We start from the raw sequence: 19,907 nt of genomic DNA, 5'->3' as shown, positions 1-19,907 counted from the left end.
CCCGGGGAGGGATGCGGCGGCGCGGCGCCCAGGATGCCCCGCAGCCCCGGGACGCGCCTCAAACCCGCCAAGTACATCCCGGTGGCCACGGCCGCCGCGCTGCTGGTCGGCTCCAGCACCCTGTTCTTCGTGTTCACGTGAGTCCCCCGCGTCACCGGGGGCACAGGCGACCACAGCCGGGCCAGAAGGGGCAGGGGTCGGTACAACAAGGGATGAAGCTTGGCAGGGCTGGGGGGACAGGGCCCGCGGGCTGGGCAGGGCAGGGGGGCAGGGGCAGGGAGGGCTGGGCATGGCAGGGCTGGCACCAGGGCTATGCGCACGTGAGCCCCCCGCCTGGGCTGAGACAGAAACAGTGAGTGTACCTATCCTGGGGCACCAGGGACAGGTGAGTTCTGTGTGTGGGGACACTAGTGGCTGGTGGGCATCTCATGGGTGTGCCAGGCCCTGAGTGTGAGGAGCTGGGCCCGAATAGGGGAGTGTGTGCTGTGGCTGCCCAAGGTGTGGCTGCAGCCCTCCCCTCCCAACAGGCTGCATGAGGGGACAGGGGCTGTAGAGAGCCACCAGCCTCCAGCAAGGAGCTGAGGGCAGCTCTTGGGTGTCCAGCCCAGGGCCAGAGCCAAGTTGTTCCTGCGTAGGTGTGGCCTGGCCTGGCTGCCACGTGCCTGCCCCAAAGCCACCCTTGATGGTGGCTTGGCAATGCCCTCCACCCTCCCTTGACCTTCTCAGGAAGGCTCAGGGTCGAAGCAGGAGGGCCCAGACCAGGTCACATCCAGGGACACCGGTCATGTCAGGCACTGGGACCCTTGAGTCAGAAGGTAGGCAGAGCCCTGGGCCCATGCAGCCATAGCTTCTTCACCTGAGACAGGTTGGCTCACACATCAGCCTGTTTACAACACAATTGTTGTGGGGCACCCCCCACCCCAGGTACAAGTAGGGGTTGGGGGTTCCAGGCTTTAGCCGTACAGATTTGGGACCACCCCCTTCCACAGGTCCCATGCCGAGACAGCCCAGGTAACTAAAGCTATGACCACTCAAGCCTTCCTGGGAACCTGAAGCCTGACAAGTGGCTGTAGCCAGTGAGGCCTCTGTTCTGAAGCAGGTCAGCCCTGGAGTGTGAGCCCAGAGCAGGAGTGAGCAGGAGCTGGCTTGGCACCCTTGGCCTTAGCAAGAGCGCGGAAGAGTGCGGATAGCAGCTGTGAGGATAGCGAGTCTGCACTGGGTGCCCATGGAGGTGCGGGAGCCCTCTACCTGGAGGCCGGGACTGGGTGGGCACCACAGGCTGCCAAGAGTGTGTTTAAAAAAGGCCTGTGTGGACGGGCTTATTTCTGGCTTTGGCAAGCAGGCATGTTCTTGTTATTCAGATGCTGCTGGCTGTGGGGCAGAGAGGAGAGGGGCAGGTGGGCAGTGGGTGCAAGGTCTTCTGGAGGTGTGGGGCCCAGTCGTCCTGGCCCCGGGGCCAGTGTCTGGGACTTGGAAGGGCCTCAGGTGTGCTTCCTGGTAGCCTGACCTCCACTTACTGATCCTGGTTTCTCACTCCCAAAGTGCAGTTCAGTGTTTTTCCTCTCTAACATTAAAAGTAATACGTGTTCTCTTTCAAGAACTTGTGAAATGCACGGAAATAAATCTTTAAAGAAATTGAAATCAACCTTACCCCAGAGAGCCCGCCTGTATCTCCTCCTAGGCTCACCTAAGCCCCACTATAGTGAGTTTGCTGTGAGCCCTTCCCGTGATTTCAGAGGGCCCCTACAAGACTGCCCTATGAACTCGACTCCCAAGATGTGGGCGCTGATGCTCCTGGACCCTGCCAAGTTTTTCCTTCCTCTGTTCTCAGAGCTGGGGTTCTGGGTTCAGGGTTCAGGAACAACAGCCCAGCGAGGTGCAGGTTTCCCTCAAGGGCACTGCAGGCCTTTTCCTGTGTCCTGCCTTGTATGTGACCCACTCTGCCTGAAAGAAGGTGGCATGTGTCCCTGCGGTAAGATGGGGGTGAAAGGGCACTAGCTGGGGGCCAGGCTCAGTGACCATCTAGCCAAGGGAGGCTTGATTGCCCTTGGGACCGGGCTCCCCTGAGCCTCTGAGGCCACATTCTCCGGGCCAAAAGGCCACTGGGGGCCCTAACCCACCCCCACCCCTGGCTCCCCTGGAGTCCTCCAAGACAACTGGGCTCCTGAGAGGGGTTCTGCCAGGCAAACCAGGCCTAGTGACACCACTCACAGCATGCAGATTCCAGGCAAGCAGGGCTCCCAGTGGTCCCCTCCTTGGGACAAGCCTCTGGTCACCCTAGCCCCCACACTTTCGCTCTCTTTCTGCAGACTTAGACATGTGCTCAAAAAGGAGCAGTCCACTCCTGTGTCCTCCCCACCCTGCCCTTGGGGCCCCCACAGGGTTCTTCTCTGTCTCTCCCCCTTGAACTTCACTGGGTGCTGTGTGGCCCCAGGCCCCCTCTCTGTTCAGCAAACAGGAGTTGCCCCCTTTGAGGCAGGTCTACACTGACATCATACAGGGTGGGGAGCCAGGAGCCTAGAAGACCGAGGACCCCTTCCTCGGGCCAGTTCACTGAGGGGGCTGGGACAAGCAGGATATTCAGACATGTTGCCCAGGAGAGGCTGGGGTGTGGATAGGATGACCAGAGGTGGGGCATCCCCCTTGGAGGATGGGGAGCATCACACTGAAGGGCAGGTATCCAGAGGCATTTCTCCTCCAGGAAGCCTTCCTAGGTTCCTGGTACAGTCGTGTCCCCTTGGGCTCCAGAAACCCTTCACATTGTGGCTCAGTGCCAGGTTGGGTCAGGTGCTGGGGTGGGAGGTGCCGTTTCTGAGAGCCTCCACCTCAGCCCTTTCTCCTCCCAGAGCCAGTCTGCAGAATGACAGAGGACCCTGTAGACATCAGAAAACTGGAGCTGCTTTCAGACTACCAACACCTGGGGCCAGGCTAGGCCATCTTATGTCTGTCCAGGACCAAAGGTTTGACTTCTGGGATGTTGCAGTTAGTTCCCAGGACGGGCCTGAGCCTTCCCCATACTCAGAGGCCCAGAAAGTACAGAAGGCCCAGGTGGACAGAGCTCCTGGCAGGGTCCACATGGGAAGGAAGGAAACTTGAGGTGAGCCCCTTGGCAGGCTTCACTACCTGTGGCCTAGGGTATCTTTGGCCTCCTGAACCTCAGTTTCCCCATCTGCTCAGATGTCTGCAGGGACTGGAATGGGTGCACAAGGACAGAGGCCCTGCCTGGCCTGACCAGGGCAGAGTGGCCACAAACCCTCTGGTCCCAGGTGCTCCCGTGTGTGAGCATTATTCTTAAACACAGTGTTAATGAAGAACCCGATTTAAATGAAAACTCCTGAGGTAAAATTTTCCATTCCACATTTAGCTGCGGTGCGCATACTGTCCCTGCAGAACCCCCCACCCCCACTGGGTGGTGTCTCCCTGCTGGGCCAGGCAGACTTGGGGCCTCAGTCTGGGTGGGGCCCATGGCGGTGGCGTGTGGCCCTGACACTCAGGAGGCGGGGGCTGGATGGGGAGGAGGGCTTCTAGCTTCAGAGCTGGGCCATCCCCCACTCGGGCCCGCCCTGGGCCCAGAGTATGGCTGCAGCCAGCAAGGGGTGGCCATCCTCTGCCCGGAGTATACAGTCCCCTGGGTGGGAATGGAGTGTTGTACTTGTGGGCAGAGGGGCCCTCCTGGAGCCTAGGATAGATTCAAGGTGGACTGAGCAGTTCTGCCTGCCAGGCCTTGCCCACAGAGCTTTCATGTCCTCACATGTCCTCGCACTTGCCTGGTCCATGGGAAGCATAGGGAAGGGGGTCAGTGTGAGGAAGGGCACGTCTGCATCTATGTGTGAGTTTCTGCACGTGTGCCAGCATGTGCACAAGCGGGCCTATCTGTCTTTGCAAATATTTATGCATGTGTGTCTTGCGTGTCAATACGTGTCGATGTGTGCTTGAATACATGTGCCTTTTGAATGTGGTTATGTATGCACATGCGTCTGTGTGCATGCATGTACCGACATGTATTCACACAAGTGTGTCTTGGAGCATATTGTGTATCTGTGTGTGCATCGCTTATGTGTATGTGCGTGTGTCCCTGCATGTTCATGAGGATATGTATTCCTTAGGCATGACCCAGGCTAGGACCCTCCTTATGGCATGGCTTAGGGGCAAAGGCCCCCTGAGGGAGGATGGGGAGGACAAGAATGCATGGGGAATGCCTGATCCTGCATCTGAGTCAAGCCTGGGGGCTTGGCAATGGTGGGCAGAGGGGCCAATGGCTCAGGTCCCTGTTCAAGAACCTGCCCACTACCTCCCCAAAAGCCTGCCCAACACCAGCTGAGGCCCCACCCCACTCTCCCTGGTATGTGTGGCCCAGGCATGCAGGGGGTTGGCGCCCACGGTGAACAGAGGCTGCCCACCACCTCAGTGCAAACGTTGCCCCATCACAGTGCAGATCCCAAACATGGGCCCATTGCTGTGCAGGTGCTGTCCACTCCCCCCAGCCCCAGACATCTCATTCAGGGCCACCCATGCAGCCTGGCGGGATCATTGAGGCTCAGGGAGGACAGGCCACCTGGGCCACGGGAAACTCTGGTCAGTGTGGCTGGGGCGTTGCCCATGGGGTTCAGTCCCTGCCTGCCTGCATGATGGTTAGAATCCCAGCCCAGACGTAGGTTCACCCCAAGGCCTTGATATGTGACAAGCTCTCCTATACCTATTCCTTGCCTCTAAAATAGAGAAAACAGAAAAACACCCACTCCCCACAGCTGGAAGGGTGGATTTCATGTTCTACTGCACAGGGCAGGTAGTATCCACTGGCAAAATCTGGACAACAGTAATGGACAGGGCCCTTGCTCTGGCCTCCCCTATGTGTCCTCTTACCTTCAGTGCCCACCCACCTCCACCTTGTGTGTGCACATCTGCAGGCCCTGGAGCACCTCAGGACCTCTCAGCTCCTTCCTCTCCCAGAGCAGGCTGGCCCCACTGATGCCACGGGACTCACAGGTGCATGAGAGCCCACACTTGCCCTTAATGATTTTGCTGTCAGTGTCTTGAAATTCTTGATACTTTTTAATTTTTTTTAATGTTTATTTACTTTTGAGAGAGAGGGAGAGACAGAGTGCAAGCGGGGGAGGGGCAGAGAGAGAGGGAGACACAGAACCTAAAGAGGGCTCAGGCTTGGAGCTGTCAGCAAAGAGCCTGACATGGGACTCGAACCCACGAAACACGAGATCATGACCCAAGCCGAAGTTGGACCGACTGAGCCACCCAGAAGCCCCTTGATACTTTCTAAACAAGGGCGCCCGCATTTTCATTTTGTATAGATTGCATAGCTAGCCCTTCCCAGAAGGCATCATGGAGAGCTGGCTTGTACCACCTGAGCGGGGCCCACAGTCCCGCACCTCTCCCTGGCTCCTCGGAGTACCTGGTTCTCTTAAGCGGGCAGCTCTCACTTGCCTGGAGAGCCCATCCCCACTGGCATTTTGGCTTCTGCCCCCACCCCGCCTAGCTGAGCAGACCATGCCTCAGGAGCCCACTGTCACTTTGCTGAATGGGATTGGATCAGAGACCACAGCATACATTCAGCACCATCTGTATGCCAGGCTTCAGCCCACAGGGATGGGGAATGTGGAAGGCGTCTACTGGTGGGTGCTCTGGGCTGCCTGGGCAGGGGGTGGTAGAGAAAAGCCCTCCCGGCAGAGGGGACCTGTGTCCTCGGGGAGTGCATCCACCTCCACAGCAGGTCCTGGAGAAGAGGATGGGGTAACTTGCGGCTCCTGGCCCGCTGAGCCTGCTGCCGTGGGAAGTGGAATCTTTAAATAGCCTCTCGCTTTCCACTAAAAATAGCGAAGTTCTGCTACCATGGAGGTGGTTGCTGGGGTGGCAGGGCTGGCTCCTGGCCAAGACAGGCGTGGGTGCGCCAGCGTGGCCAGTGTGCGCTGGGGCGGTGGGTAAGGCCATGAGTACTGCTCACCCTGCTGGAGGCCACGATGCCCTGTCCTCTTAGGGCTACCGTAGGGGATCTCCTCTGGCACTCCCAACTCCACAGAGGGGCTAGTTATGGGAAGGGGAACAACCCCCCCAACTCCCAAGTGGGTGCCCCCCACTTGTCAAAGCAGCCAGGAGCCATGGGAGAGATCAGGAACCTGAGGCCAGAGGAACTTTATGGGAATCAAGTGAATGGACTCAGGGACCCTGCTGCAGGGTCAGGGCAGGGGACCACAGGCCATGTGCCCAAGTACTGGTTGTCTCCAGGGAGGGGTCTCTGATCAGGTCCCAAGAGGGCTGAAGAGGACACTCTCTGTGACAAAACACCCACCAGGGAGGTGTGTGTGACCCTTATGGGGTGCCAGGAGTCTGGAAAGGCTTCCTGGAAGAGGGGGCAGCCTTGGAGCCAAGGGCTGAGGGGTAGAAATCGATGATGAGTGGTTGCGGGGTATTGTGCTTTTCTAGAGTCTCCAGGTATTCTGCACTGCCATATGGATAGTAAGGTGACAAACTAAAAAGAAGGGAAAAGAAGGGGCTGCCTGGATGGGGATGTGCCCAGTGGCCCAGACACTGAGACTGCACCCCTCAGGGAAAACCGGGGGTGACAACCCACCGTGCATTTACTGACAGAATTTTCCCTGGTGAAGGGGCCTTGCTGGGCTTGGGGACAGGGCTGGGTAAGGGCTGGGGCTGGCCTCTGTCTATCATAGTACACAGGCAGAGTAGGCTCATTTCTCATCCTGGGCTCCCGCCCCCCAGTCTGCCACCCCTCCGGCCCACGGGCTGCTCTGAGCCTCAGTTTCTTCAACTGTGAGTTGAGCTCCTAATAGCCACCTGGAGTATGCTGGAGTTGGTGTTGGCATAGAGGGAGCCAGCACACCATGCACAAGGTGCTCAGCCCCAATGGTTGAGTAGAGGAGCAGCAGGCTGATGTACAGGCGTCTCCCAGCAGGGATGTGGCAGCAGTGGCCTTCTTGACTCCCACGCTGAGCATTGATGGTGGTCTCAGTGGCCCAGTCTTCCTATGTATGGCCATGCCTAATTCATCTGCTGCCACCTCCCCTCCCCACCCAGCTTCAGCACCCCCAGACCCACCTCTATCCTGCTGTCCAATGCAGGTGCCCATGGTTGACTCGAGCTGTGTCCCCAGCTGTTCCCGTCTACAATGGCATCATCTTTCTCTTTGTCCTGGCCAACTTCAGCATGGCCACCTTCATGGACCCTGGCGTCTTCCCCCGAGGTAGGGCCCTGTACCGGGCACATAATCTGCTCACTTTCACTAGAGTGTAAGTGGCTGACATGAAAGAGCCTGGGGTGGGGTGGGTCCTGGTGTGTGGGCTGGCAGAGATTCGGGAAGGGCTCTCCTGCCAAGGAAGTCACTTTCCTGCCACCTTCCCCTGGTTCTGGCTCACAGCGGATGAGGACGAGGATAAGGAGGATGACTTCCGGGCCCCGCTGTACAAGAATGTGGATGTACGGGGCATCCAGGTCCGAATGAAGTGGTGTGCAACCTGCCACTTCTACCGTCCACCTCGCTGTTCCCACTGCAGCGTCTGCGACAACTGCGTAGAGGTGACCATCCCACCACCCTGTCCGCCCCCATCTCCATGTCTCTCCTCTCCCACCCACTTTGTGCCCTGACTCATTGCTCCTGCCCAGGACTTTGACCACCACTGCCCCTGGGTCAACAACTGCATCGGGCGCCGCAATTACCGTTACTTCTTCCTGTTCCTGCTGTCGCTCAGTGCACACATGGTGGGTGTCGTCGCCTTTGGCCTGGTCTATGTGCTGAACCACGCTGAGGGACTGGGAGCCGCCCACACTACCATCACGTATCCTTGGCCTAACCGCAAAGACAGTATGGGCTGGGGGCACATTCCACGGGGGAAACTGAGGCTCGGGGTGGGTTGGGGACTGCCTGACAGTGTGGGCTGGGGACTGCCTGGGAGTCCCCAGGGGGTGGGTTGCCATTCCTGGTTGGGTGGTGGTGGGAATAGTTTGTTCACAGGCACCTGCTCCATGTTTTTGCCTATGGCCATTGGCCTTAACGGGCCAGCATGGCCGTCATGTGTGTGGCTGGCCTCTTCTTCATCCCTGTCATCGGCCTCACTGGCTTCCATGTGGTGCTAGTCACTCGGGGGCGTACCACCAACGAGCAGGTGCTGACCTTAGGAGAGGGCCATGCAGTGATGGGAATGGGGGGGGTCCCCTATGGGCCAAGAGGGCCAGGACTACACCAGGACCATGTGGGGGTGGTGTCAGGGAAAGGGCTACTGGAGCCCTCTAGTGAGGTGGACTGTGCAGCTTCTATAGGGGGAGGATCTGGCCCTGGAGACTCTGGGTGGGGGAATGGAGTATGGGACCTCACCTGCCCTGTCCCCCTGCTCACTCCTACCTGTGGACAACTGTACTAGCAGTAACTCAGGGCCCAGAAATTCTACAGCTTCCTGCAGGGACACTCGGGGTAAATGGGTGGGGGGGGGGGCACTCATGGGCTGACCCTGCCCAGCCTACATCTGAGGAACCCCAGCTGTCCCTGCCTGTCCCCTGGTCCACCTTGGCCTGGACCTTGGGTGGCCAGGCTGGCTGAGGGGTCCCATGTCCACAGGTGACGGGGAAGTTCCGTGGGGGAGTGAACCCCTTCACCCGAGGCTGCTATGGGAATGTGGAGCACGTGCTGTGCAGCCCTCTGGCACCCCGGTGAGGCCTGAACGGGGTGTCAAGGGACCCCTGCAGGGTTTGGGGTGGGCAGGTGCGGACCCTCAGCCTGGTCTACTTTTGCCCTTGGCAGGTGTGGCCAGCCTTGTCTTTGGTGAGCGTTCAGGCCAGGTCACCCTGGCCATTGACCCCTTTGCCCCTGGTGCAGGTACGTGGTGGAGCCTCCCCGGCTGCCGCTGGCTGCTCGCCTGAAGCCTCCCTTCCTTCGGCCTGAGCTCCTGGAGCGAGCTGCCCCACTCAAGGTCAAGCTTAGTGACAACGGGCTGAAGGCTGGCCTGGGCCGCAGCAAGGTGGGGGCCCTGGGGTCAGGTAGGGGATGGGGTGAAGGCAGACCCTTGAAGGCAGGAAGCAACTATGTTGGAGGGGACCTAGAAGTGGAAGGGGGAGGAATTGGGTAGATTCTGGGGAATGGTCTAGAGCTCAGGGCCCAGGGAGGAGTCCCCATTATGCCCCACCCCTGGCCCATGCCCTGCCTACCACTGACCACGCCCCCTCCCAGTCCAAGGGCAGTCTGGACCGGCTGGATGAGAAGCCGCTGGACCTGGGGCCGCCACTGCCCCCCAAGGTGGAGGCCGGCACGTTCGGAGGCGACCTGCAGACCCCACGCCCAAGCAGTGCTGGTGAGGTAGGGGTGGCCAGACAGAGGGAGGGACATGGACTGACCCCAGCCTGACCGCGGTCCATCTCCCCAGAGAGCGCCCTGTCGGTGCAGAGGACCAGCCCCCCGACACCTGCCATGTACAAGTTCCGGCCTGCTTTTCCCTCGGGTCCCAAGGCTCCCTTCTGCGGGCCTGGTGAGCAGGTGAGGAGGCCTGGCCCCGCCCCAGGAGATCCTGCTCTACCCCTTCTGGAGACCCTGTCCCCAGAGGTCCCACTCCTAGAGGCCCCACCCCTGGGGCCATAGGGTCATAGAGAGCCTTGTGGGTACCAGCAGGGCCTCACCCTGTGGGCATCCCTGCTAGGCATGAGGGAAGGCCTGGCACAAGCAGTCCTGGCTGGCCCCTTCTCCTTGGCTGGCATTGCCCACTGGCCTGGTAGGCGGCTGCCCCCAGGAGCAGTATGTGCCAGGATGCCTGAAATTCCACCATTAGTCACTCTGTAAGGCCCACGGGAAGGCTTCAGAAGAATTTGAGATTGTTTAAGAAAGCACATTTATTTTTTCTGAGTTGTATAAGTATTCTACAATCACTGTGGAGCGGTTGGCAGCCCTGGACAGCTTGAGGAATGATCCAGAACCCTGAACATTCCCAGGCTGCCCACCCTCCTTCATGGCTGGCTGAGAGGCTAGCCTGTGACTGGGCCAGTATACCTGGACCACTCCCCTTTCCTCAAGACCCCTGGCCTGTTTGACCCTGCATCTCAGGACCCTCTGGGCTGGGCAGGGCATCTGGGCTTCCCTGGCCAACATGCCATAGCCCTGCCCCAGGAGGAGTGTCCTTGGGAATGGGAGGCTTTAGGTACCCTTACCTGCCTCATCTCCTTCCTGGGATTGTCCTCGATCCCATGAGGATTCTGGCTGGTTGGCCAAGTACCCCAAGGCCACATTTGTCCCTACCAACACCCTGTCTCGGCTTTGAGGTTATGCAGGCTCTCATCCCCAGCCCAATCCGGCTGCGGCATGCCTTGATTCCGGGAGAATCAAAGAGGCCCCTCCTCCCTATTGCTGTGGCTGCCCCCCCGCCCCTCCCCAGGAGATCCTGCCCAGGTGGGCTCCGAGGGTACTGCCCTGGGTGGATGTAGCAGCCAGCTCTGGTCTTACCCTGCAGAGACTCCAATCCTCAGCTGTGAGGTGCCCAGCAGAGGGCTCTGGGCCACTGTGTGGTTATTGTGTCTCCTCAAGGTCCAGCTCCTGTGGCTGTTTCCCACAGCCCTCTCCTCTTCCCCGGGGAAGTAAGAGCAGGAGCAGGGTGCAAAGCCTTCTCTGGAGAGGCAGCATCTGGGTGCTCTGGTCTACCCTGTACCCACTTGCCTCTGTGGTGGGCAAGGAAGAGGTAGTCAGGGGATGGAGAGCTTCCAGGAACAGCTTGTTGGTTGCACGTGTGGCTACTTTTGATGTCACCAGGATTGTAGCTTCTGTGTGGACACAGAGCGCGTGGTGGCTGGGTGGGACATGGTGGCTGGGCAGTGGTAGAGGTGTGCCCTCTCTCCTTGCAGGTCCCGGGCCCTGACTCCCTGACACTAGGGGAGGACAGCATCCACAGCCTGGACTTTGCATCAGAGCCCAGCCTGGACCTCCCCGACTACACGCCCGGAGGCCTGCACGCAGCCTACCCGCCATCCCCGCCACTCAGTGCTGCTGATACCTTTTCGGGTGCCTTGCGCTCCCTGAGCCTCAAGGCAGCAAGCCGGCGGGGCGGGGACCACGTGGCCCTGCAGCCTCTGCGCTCTGAGGGTGGGCCCCCCACACCCCACCGCAGCATCTTTGCCCCCCACGCGCTGCCCAACCGCAATGGCAGCTTGTCCTATGACAGTCTGCTTAACCCTGGATCTCCCAGTGGCCACACGTGCCCAGCCCACCCCTCGGCTGGCATGGCCAGCTACCGCTCGCCCTACCTGCACCCGGGGGCAGTGGGTGACCCGCCACGACCCCCGCCCCGTAGCTTTAGCCCGGTGCTGGGTCCCCGGCCACGGGAGCCCTCGCCTGTGCGCTATGACAACCTGTCCAGGACCATCATGGCCTCCATCCAGGAGCGCAAGGACAGGGAGGAGCGGGAACGGCTGCTGCGCTCTCAGGCCGACTCGCTCTTTGGCGACTCAGGCGTCTATGATGCGCCCAGTTCCTACAGCCTGCAGCAGGCCAGTGTGCTGTCCGAGGGCCCCCGGGGCCCTTCCCTGCGCTATGGCTCCAGAGATGACCTGGTGGCAGGGCCTGGCTTCGGTGGTGCCCGCAACCCCGCGCTGCAGACTTCACTGTCCTCGCTGTCCAGTGCCGTGAGCCGGGCACCGCGGACCTCCTCCTCCTCCCTGCAGGCTGACCTGGCCAACAACAACGCCCCTGGGCCTCGGCCCGGCAGCGGCTCGCACAGGTCCCCGGTGCGCCAGGGCCCACCCTCCCCACCCAGCACACCCCGCTCACCCTCCTATGCAGGCCCCAAAGCTGTCGCCTTCATCCACACGGACCTCCCGGAGTCGCCACCCTCGCTGGCCATGCAGAGGTGGGTGCCAGGGGGCAGGGGGCTTCCCAGCACCAATCAAGTGTCCAACCGCCTGTGGGGCCTCTTGGCTGAGCACGTGGGGGTTGTCCAGGAAGCCAATGGCTGCCTACAGGGGTGAGCCTCACCCTCCTTGGAGGCTCCCGGCCAGCCTATATGGGGGTCACCCAGCTTTAAGGACACCCCGGCATGTCCCAGGATGGGAGGCAGGAGGATTTGCATCTTGAACACCTTCTCCCCTAGCTGGCATGATCAAGTGTAGCAGGGACCCCAGGGCTTCTTCCTCTGGAAATGGTGTCTGTCCAGGAGGCTGTATCTGGGGGACATCACCCCATGGCAGAACATGCTGCCCTGGGTGCACATAGCCCCAGGAAGTAAGGGCCTTTGCTCAGAGATGGGGAAACCGAGGCCTAGCAGGGCAGGCTGGTTCTAGGTCCCTAGCAGACGGATAATTGGAAGTTAGGCTTGCTGCCTTGCCAGGTCGGGTCCAAGTATATGAGCTGAACACATGGTGTGTGCTGAGCCCCGCAGTGGGTGCATGGGGATCGTCAAGGTGTCACCCCTGCCACATTGAGCACAGGCTCAGTCAGGGAGGAGGTCCCTGTTGTGGGTGTAACTGTCCCAGTGGGTGGCAGTTAAAGGAGGGAGTGGCTCCCACCCTTGTGGATGTTTGGGCAGTGAGATCAGAAATGCTATTGGTCAATACTAGGCAGGCTGGAGGGCAGAAAGACCTCCCCTCATCTTCCTAGGAGGTAGTAGGGAAGGGGTCCCACAGTCACCCCTGGGCTCCCCAGCTTGGGGCGCTAGAACAGTGCAGGGCTTGGGGTTTTGGCCAGTGTCCACCTGGCCTCCCTGCACTCTGTGATCTGTGCCAGTGGGAGGGACCAAGGGACCTGGGAGGGGGGTGATGGCCATTCTGACATCTGTCTGTCTGTCCTGTGACAGCAATAGCCCTCCCTCTGCAGGCCCTGCATCCCCACCCATTTGCTGGTGGGACCTTCTGGGCTCAGAGGCAGGGGCTGCCCTGGGCTCTATCTACGTCTGCGTCATCTGTCCTGTTGCCTCCGCTGGCCTCTGTCATGCCGTGATCCCGTGTTCACTGTGGGTGTGCGTGTGTGTGCTTGTTTTGATGCAGGGACCACCCTCAGCTGAAGACCCCCCCAAGTAAGCTTAACGGGCAGTCCCCGGGCCTGGCCCGCTTGGGGCCTGCTGCTGGCCCCCCAGGGCCCTCCGCCAGCCCTGCCCGGCACACGCTCGTTAAGAAGGTGTCCGGCGTGGGTGGGACCACGTACGAGATCTCAGTGTGAGGACTGACTGCCATCCATCCGCCGTGGAGCCCCGGGGACCAGGACCCCCAGCGGCTGCCCCCCCTCCCGACTTCTCTGCCCTGGGAGATGAGGAGGCCCAGTCCTGGTGTGGACACGTCAGCAGAAGAGACCACGCCTCCACAAGCCTGTCCCTCTTCCTCCGCCCGTCCATCCACCCATCTGCTCTCCAGGGCACAGCTGGGCTGAGGGCCCCCAGGCTGCAAGATCTGTGTGTTGGTACCCCTGTTCCCACAGGTGGGGGCGGCAAGGTGGTGCGGACTGCATCTGCACCGACTGCACCCATGCCCCTGAGGTTGTCCCCAGGCTGGTCCCCACCTACTCCCCTTACAGACGGGTCACTGTGGCCCAGAGATGGACAGAGAGGCCTGGGTCCCTGGCTGTACTGGACCGAGGCCCCACCGCCCGGCTGCTCCTAACTCGTTGCCTTTCAGGGACCTGCTGGAAGCTTGTAGCTTGGCAAGGCCAGTTCTTCTTCGGGGAGTCCAGCCCCGGCCTCCAGGCACCCAGCTCTGGGACTGCTCTGGGTTCTGACAGACAGGTGGACGATGGACAGACAGACAGCCAGCTGTGGGTGGGGTCTCGGCTCCGTGTGTCCTGTCTCACCCAGCTGGTGGGTGCGTCCCCGTGTCTGTGCGCTGCGCTGCCATGCCACGTCCCATGTGTTAACGCTCGGGCCCCCGCTGCTCCCACTGCCGGGAAACTCGCTTTCATTGAAGCCTTAACCTCTGCTTTATGCTCTTGTGGGAGGCGACTGGGGGCAGGTGGGAGCAGGCACGGGCCGGACGCTGCTACAAGGTGCCCATGAGACCAGGAGTCCCCTCCCTGCCAAACTGGAGATTCCCCACCCCATGGCATGCAAAGTCTGGGCCCTACTGGAGCCTCGGCGTCCTTGTGGGAAGCACATCGGGGAGGGGGTCAGAGTTTTGCCTGGCGCCAGGGACCCGAGAGTAAGCACACGGCAGCGTCCGCTTGCGTTGTGTCTGTTTTATGTTTTTATATCTACATCTATATATCTATAATTTTATTAAAAAAAGAAAAAGAGTCATTTTGATCCTTTCCTTCAGCAAGGCCAGGGCTGTTGCTGCAATGCGGGGGCTCCAGGGGCAGGGGGCAGAGTGGGTCAGGCTCTGGGAGAGGTGTTGGCCAAAGGTGTGGGCATTCCTCGTGGGTGTTTCCACTGGCTTAAGCTGAGTTGGAAGCCTGGAAGGTGGGGGCTGGCCGATGGGTCTTTGGCTGCCAGGTATGAGGCTCCCATGGGTCTGCGTCATCCCTGGTAGTAACAGGCCATTTAGAGAAAGGTTGGGGTTGCAGCCACCCTAGGGCCCCCTGGGAACCCAGCGGCTTTTGGGGGAGATGGAGTAAGGGAAGTAGAGGGTGCTTTGGGGGCCACCTGCTAGCTGAGGGCCCTGTGGGTGCCAGTGGTGCATCCTGTAGCTACATTTACTAGAACTCACCCTCCTGGCAACCTGAGTGCCTCCCCTACTCCCCCACCTCCCACTGCCAAATGTTGGGGGTGGGGGAATTGGGAATTCACAGCTTTTTAGGACTGAGACAGCCAGGTCAAAGACTTGGGGTCTGGGGCACGGGCTGGCCCAACATGGGAGGCTAGCTGGGCCTCGGACCCTGCACTGGGCAGCTGTGCCCCATGCTGACCTCCACCTTTCTGCTTCTCTCTCATGGGACGCTGCGGCCCACAGGGGGCGGATCGGCACCTGCAGCCGTGGATGGGGCCGGCGTGGCCAGCCCAGGGTGCCCCCCGGCCTGCACCTATGCCACCTTGGCCTCCCTGAGGACCGCCCGCCACTGCGGGCACCCTGGAGCCCGGCCGCCAGGGCGCCTCCCCGAGGGGCTATGTGCCGCCTGCACTCAGCCGCCTCCAGCCTTTTCCCCGGTCTCTCGGGGCCTGAGCGGGACACCAAGTAGGCAGCTCCGGGGCCCCGAGAGGACAGCCCAGGAAGCCAGGCTGCCACAGACCCTGGGCTGTGGGCTGGGGGTCCCTTCTCCACCAGCCGCACCTTGACTGACTCCCAGCCCACTGGGGCTTGTGACCCTGTGCCCACCCACCTCAGGAAGTCCCCACCTGCTGTAGGGGGTCCAACACCCCAGGCAGGGGCCCTGGAGCTGCTGGGACCAGCATGGCCTTCCCGGGGTGTTGCACTAATCACCCCGATCTCCCTGCCTGACCAAGCACTTTAGATGCCACTTCCTCCCCAGGGAGCCCAGGCCTCTGTGGGTTGGGCTGGGGTGGGGGTCTCAGGTTGCCCCTGCAGGTCACTGCACTCCCCCCTCCCCACACCCAGCACATGAACAGATGCCTTAACCTCTTGGAGCCGCCAGCCTGGTGAGTCATCCAGGCCCTGCCTGGGCGGGGAGGAGATCCTGCCAGCCCAGTGTGTTCCTGGTGACAGCTCTGCCTGACCCCACCCAGCAGTCTTCACTCTTTCACTCCGAGATGTGGCACCTGGGGGACCTCAGACGGCCTGGCTGCCCACAGCCCTACAGTCCCTGCCAGCCAGCCAGGGCCTGGACGCCCCCAGGGGCAGGGCAGAGCTCTGGCCAGCCCTTTTCCTGCCTGGGCGGTGCCTCTAATTCTCCCACTTGGGGATGAGCAAGCCACAAAGTTACTCTCCGTTGTCCTAAAAGGTATTTCCCCCAACCCCATTTAATGCCCTAAATAAAATTTTTGGTGTTTACCTCCATGGCTCTGTCCACCAACGTGGTCCCCCTGTCCTCCGAGCCTTGGGGCAGTGCCAGGAGGCTGGGCTGGACAGGGACCCTGGGTCAGGGAGGGGACAGGAGTGGGAGGTGGGAGGGTGATGGCCGGTCAAGTGTGGGGAGGGTGGGGTGGTCGGCTAGATAAGGACAGAGGGTTACATGAGGGGTGTGAAGTCAGTGGGTCAGCAGATTCAGGACTGAGAACCTCATCCCTGAGGTCTACTGACTGGGCCCAGCCCCAGGGATGAGGCCTGAGGATCCTCATCCTCACTTTCAGTGGAGACCCTCCTGCTACACCCTCTGCTCAGAGCCCTCCCTGGTGGCCAGGGGTGGGCTGGGGGCTTCCTGTGGAGGCGCTGATGACCAGTGGACAGATGGGGTGTGGGCACTGAGGCAGGGGCACCACTCTGAGGAATCCCCACTGTGAGATTGCCCTCAGAAGGCTGCAAAACCTCCTGCCCCTCTCCCCTGTTTCCATGGAAACAAGCTCACGCGCTGCCGTGTGTGTCACGACTGTATGTCCAGCCGCAGGCCCAGCCCTCAGGACAGACCCCGCCTCCACCCTTCTCCGCAGCTCCTGGTGGGGATGGCGTGTGGCAGTGCCGTGGGCAGGGGCCGGCGCGGCCGCTGGGCACCCGGGGCCGCGCCGGCCGCCTGGCCTCCTCCTCGCTGGGGCCGCTGGGCCTCCGGCCTAGAAGGGCAGGAAGTCGTCCACCTCCAGGTGCAGGAATGGGCCCAGCAGGGCCCGGAGCTTCCAGACAGCGGCGCGGCTCAGCAGGGGAGGCACCAGCCCCTCGAAGGGCGCGGGGTCCACCACGTACACGTAGGCGGCGGTACAGGCCAGCAGGGTGCCCAGCAGCAGCCTCAGGGCCAGCAGCCTGCGGGCGGCGGCGGTCAGGGGGCGGGGGTGCCCATGGGGATGGTCCCAGGGGACTGGGCTCTACCAATGCACTCACATAGCCACCTACCAGAGCTGGCTTTTGAGGCCCTCGGAACATCCCAGCTGAGGCCTTGCCTTCTGCAGGGGAGGGGCTGGGTCAGAGCTTGCCCCCAATGGCAGGGGTCCCTGTGCTGCGAGTTCTTACCTTCTCCCCACTACCCCACCAGTGCCCAGGACAGGCACCTGCAGCCATGTCTCAGGGTCATTTGGCTCCTGGTGTGGCTCCCTCCCTGGGGCCTCCTCCATTGTAGCCTGCATCTCCTCCCTGAGAGGGGCCTCCAGGGTGAGGTCAGACGGGGAAAGGGTGTGGGGTGGGGGGCTTACCGCTATGCATGCCATCTGCTGCTCCTTCCTGGCCTGGGTGCGGCACTGGGCACGCTCCCTGGGGACGGGGGCTGTATAGTCAGGGCCATGTACGTCCCCCACCCCAGCCTGCAGCACCTCTCGGTCTGGTGTAGTGGAACTGGGGAGGGGTCAGGGGTTGATCCACCCATCCTGGTCAGAACACCAGCCCCTTTCCCAGTTCAGCCAGGGCCCCAGACCCCTGACCCTGCACATCACCCTAGAATCTCCAGCTGAATGTCCTCCATCTGGTCTAGTACTCCCCGGATGTCCTTCTTAAGGTTCTGGCGGGGGGCAGGGGGAGGCAAAGGAAGTAAGACAGGTCCTTTAACCCTGACTATTCTGCTATATTCCCCTGTTTCTCAAAGCTCCCCTGCCCCTGCACACTTTGCCTAGTCCCTGTTCCCTTCATTCTCCAGGTGTCACCCTTTGAGTACCTACCAGGAGCCCAGTGGCCTGGTTGTTCAGGGCCATATGTACCTCGGCCACGCCATCCCATACCTGGTGGGAGAGGGGAGGCTGGGTCACATGCTCCAAGGAACAAGACCCATGGATGTGTCCCACCAGGTGGGTCCCCCAGCAGCTGTCCCATCCCAGCCAGGCAGGCACCTCGGTAATGGCCATCTTCTTCCTCTCAAAGGACAGTCGGATCTGCTGCAGTTCATTCTGGAGGATGGTCACCATGTGGGCACAGGCAAGGCCAGCAGTGTCAGTTCTTTCTTCCTCTAGCCACTTAGGACTGCTGCATAAAGAACCCCTGCCCCCCACCTCTGGCCCAACTCCTGGAGACCCACCTAAGACTGCTGCATGAAGGACCCTGCCCCCTCAGCCCAGTTCCCAGGGACCCACCTGAGACTGCTGCACGAAGGACTCTTCCCCCCGGCACAGCTCCTGCCGCAGCAGCTGCAAGGGTGCCCCGTCCTCCAGGGGCTGGGCACTGGTCTGCTCAGGGGTCTGTGGAAGAGCCCTTGGGTCAGCCCCAAGGCCATGGGCAGCATCTGTGGTCACGGACTGCTTGAGAGCCAGAGCAGGGGTATGGTACATGGAGTCACTGGGTCATTCCTGACAGCTGCCCTCTGTCCAGCTGGGGCCAGATGTCTGCCATGCACTTACCCAGGCCAGGGCCGTGCAGCTCGAGTGCTCCGGGCATAGGGGCAGAAACTGCTGCCCTGGCCCCAGGAGGGCCCCCAGCTGCTCTCGCAGATCCTGGTTCTGTCTTTTCTGAGGATGGGAGGCAGAAAGATGGGAGTGCTTGTCATAGCCACTTCTTGGGCAGGGGACTGAGATAGCGGGGGCTGGGGCAGAAGCTGGGGCAGAAGCTGCGGCTCTGTGAACAGCTTCAAACCCATTGCACAGATGGGCTCTGAGCCTGGGCTGGCCCCACAGCCTCGGTGGGCTCTTCACTTACCAGATTCTGGTTTTCCTGCTCCAGCTGGAAGAAGGACTGCTCTGCAGGACCCAGGGGCACGTTCTGGAGCTGGGAGGGGGCTGCCTTGGGTGAAGCCGGGGTTCCTGCCCCTGTTGGCAGGGGTGCGCAAGGGCCGGGTCTGGGCCCTGAGCTGGGGGATCCCCCTGGCCTGGAGGCCCCTTGCTCTCGTCCTGAGTGCAGGGGCCAGCTCCACCCCAGCCTTGCCTCCTCTTGCCCTCGTTTTGTCCCGGTTGGGTCTCTCGGTCTCTGTTGCTGCATCTCTCCCTCTTCATTTGCCATAAAGCTCCCAGGTACCTCAGCCCCTACCCTGGGCCCCCCGCCTCCTACCCCCGGAGGTGGGAAAGGTCTGGCCGACTCTATTGAGAGAGTGGAGCTGAGAGGTACCAGGCAGGGCCATCTTACAAACCCCTGGCAGGGTGGATCCAGGCAACCTGCATGGCTGCTCGAAGCTGATGGTTGGGGGCATTGGGGGTGGGAGTGGCCACAGGGACCCAGGGTTTTTGGCCCCTCCATAACCCCTTCTAAACCCCAGGTCCAGGCTCTAGCCTGGCCTGACGTGCCACCCTCTTATTGAGGGCCCTCTAGGTGTCATGGCTCACAGGTCTTCCTCAAGGGTGCCTGTCACAAAGGCCTGGGCACATCCAGGGAGGTCACAATGGGTCAGGGCGGTGGCCAGAGCCAGGGCTGGTGGGGCCCCTCCCACCCCATCCCTGTTTTTGAAGTACCCTCCTCCACTCACCCCCTCTGCCTCTTCTTCACCCTAGCTCACTCACCAGCCTTAGCTATTTTCTGAAAACATAAAACAGATCATGCAGACACAAGGTTAAAACAAAAACAAACGCCAAACAAGGTGTCCAGTGTGACTCTCCCACCTCAGTCCCCCGCCCCCCACCACCCATAAGCCTGATCATGAAGCTCTTTCTGGGGTTGGCTGCACATTCTGCACAGCTGAGCGCCCTGTGCCTTTACCTCCTCATCACACAGAAGAGGTTAGCCCACCACCTGGCTTTTTTACCTGACCTATCTTTGGGATTTTACTTTTAAAAAATCATTTATTAAACATTTACTTTAATGGTTCTGTAAGGATGATTATCATCCTCTTTATTGGTGGGGAAACTGAGGCACAAAACATTGTGTCACTTGCCCAAGGTCACATCACTGTTAAGTGATGGAAGCAGATTCAAGATTGTTCTTCAGCATTTCAGAGGCCTTCCCCCACCTCTCAGAGAACTTTATTCAAAAATTTTTAACTGGAGTATAGTCAGCATACAGTGTTATATTAGTTTCAGGGTAAAATATGGTTATTCAACACA

General features: G+C 60.7%; 2 protein-coding genes across 25 annotated transcripts; one reads left to right on the top strand and one right to left on the bottom strand.

The window, feature by feature from the left end:
- Positions 1-33: 33 nt before the first annotated feature.
- On the top strand, positions 34-15,831 carry ZDHHC8 (zinc finger DHHC-type palmitoyltransferase 8). Of its 2 annotated transcripts, none has more exons than XM_042910686.1 (11): positions 34-137; positions 7,089-7,210; positions 7,385-7,542; positions 7,630-7,802; positions 8,027-8,129; positions 8,579-8,670; positions 8,837-8,978; positions 9,188-9,308; positions 9,381-9,490; positions 10,843-11,843; positions 14,866-15,831. In XM_042910686.1, the coding sequence occupies exons 1-11, from the start codon at positions 34-36 to the stop codon at positions 15,089-15,091; spliced, it is 2,352 nt and encodes a 783-aa protein (XP_042766620.1). In that variant the 3' UTR covers positions 15,092-15,831. The 2 variants fall into 2 exon arrangements, with proteins under 2 accessions (XP_042766620.1, XP_042766621.1); XM_042910687.1 differs by lacking the exon at positions 14,866-15,831 and adding an exon at positions 12,976-14,256.
- Positions 14,143-19,209, bottom strand: CCDC188 (coiled-coil domain containing 188). 23 transcript variants are annotated; one of them, XM_042910697.1, is made up of 10 exons: positions 18,574-19,209; positions 18,279-18,386; positions 18,015-18,179; positions 17,775-17,831; positions 17,607-17,666; positions 17,148-17,205; positions 16,852-16,901; positions 16,376-16,574; positions 15,863-15,931; positions 14,143-14,438 (listed from the first exon to the last, which is right to left on the bottom strand). In XM_042910697.1, the coding sequence occupies exons 1-10, from the start codon at positions 19,105-19,107 to the stop codon at positions 14,182-14,184; spliced, it is 1,557 nt and encodes a 518-aa protein (XP_042766631.1). In that variant the 5' UTR covers positions 19,108-19,209; the 3' UTR covers positions 14,143-14,181. The 23 variants fall into 23 exon arrangements, 22 of the variants coding, with proteins under 22 accessions (XP_042766631.1, XP_042766633.1, XP_042766635.1 ...); XM_042910688.1 differs by lacking the exon at positions 16,852-16,901 and adding an exon at positions 17,385-17,449 and having other exon boundaries at positions 14,177-14,438; positions 16,376-16,761; positions 17,148-17,286; XM_042910694.1 differs by lacking the exon at positions 16,852-16,901 and adding an exon at positions 17,385-17,449 and having other exon boundaries at positions 14,177-14,438; positions 16,376-16,761.
- Positions 19,210-19,907: the final 698 nt, after the last annotated feature.

This window comes from Panthera leo, chromosome D3 (genome assembly GCF_018350215.1).
Source record: "Panthera leo isolate Ple1 chromosome D3, P.leo_Ple1_pat1.1, whole genome shotgun sequence".
Classification (NCBI taxonomy): domain Eukaryota; kingdom Metazoa; phylum Chordata; class Mammalia; order Carnivora; family Felidae; genus Panthera; species Panthera leo.
Note: the sequence above shows the minus strand (reverse complement) of the source record. Positions and strands in the feature narration are given on the sequence as shown.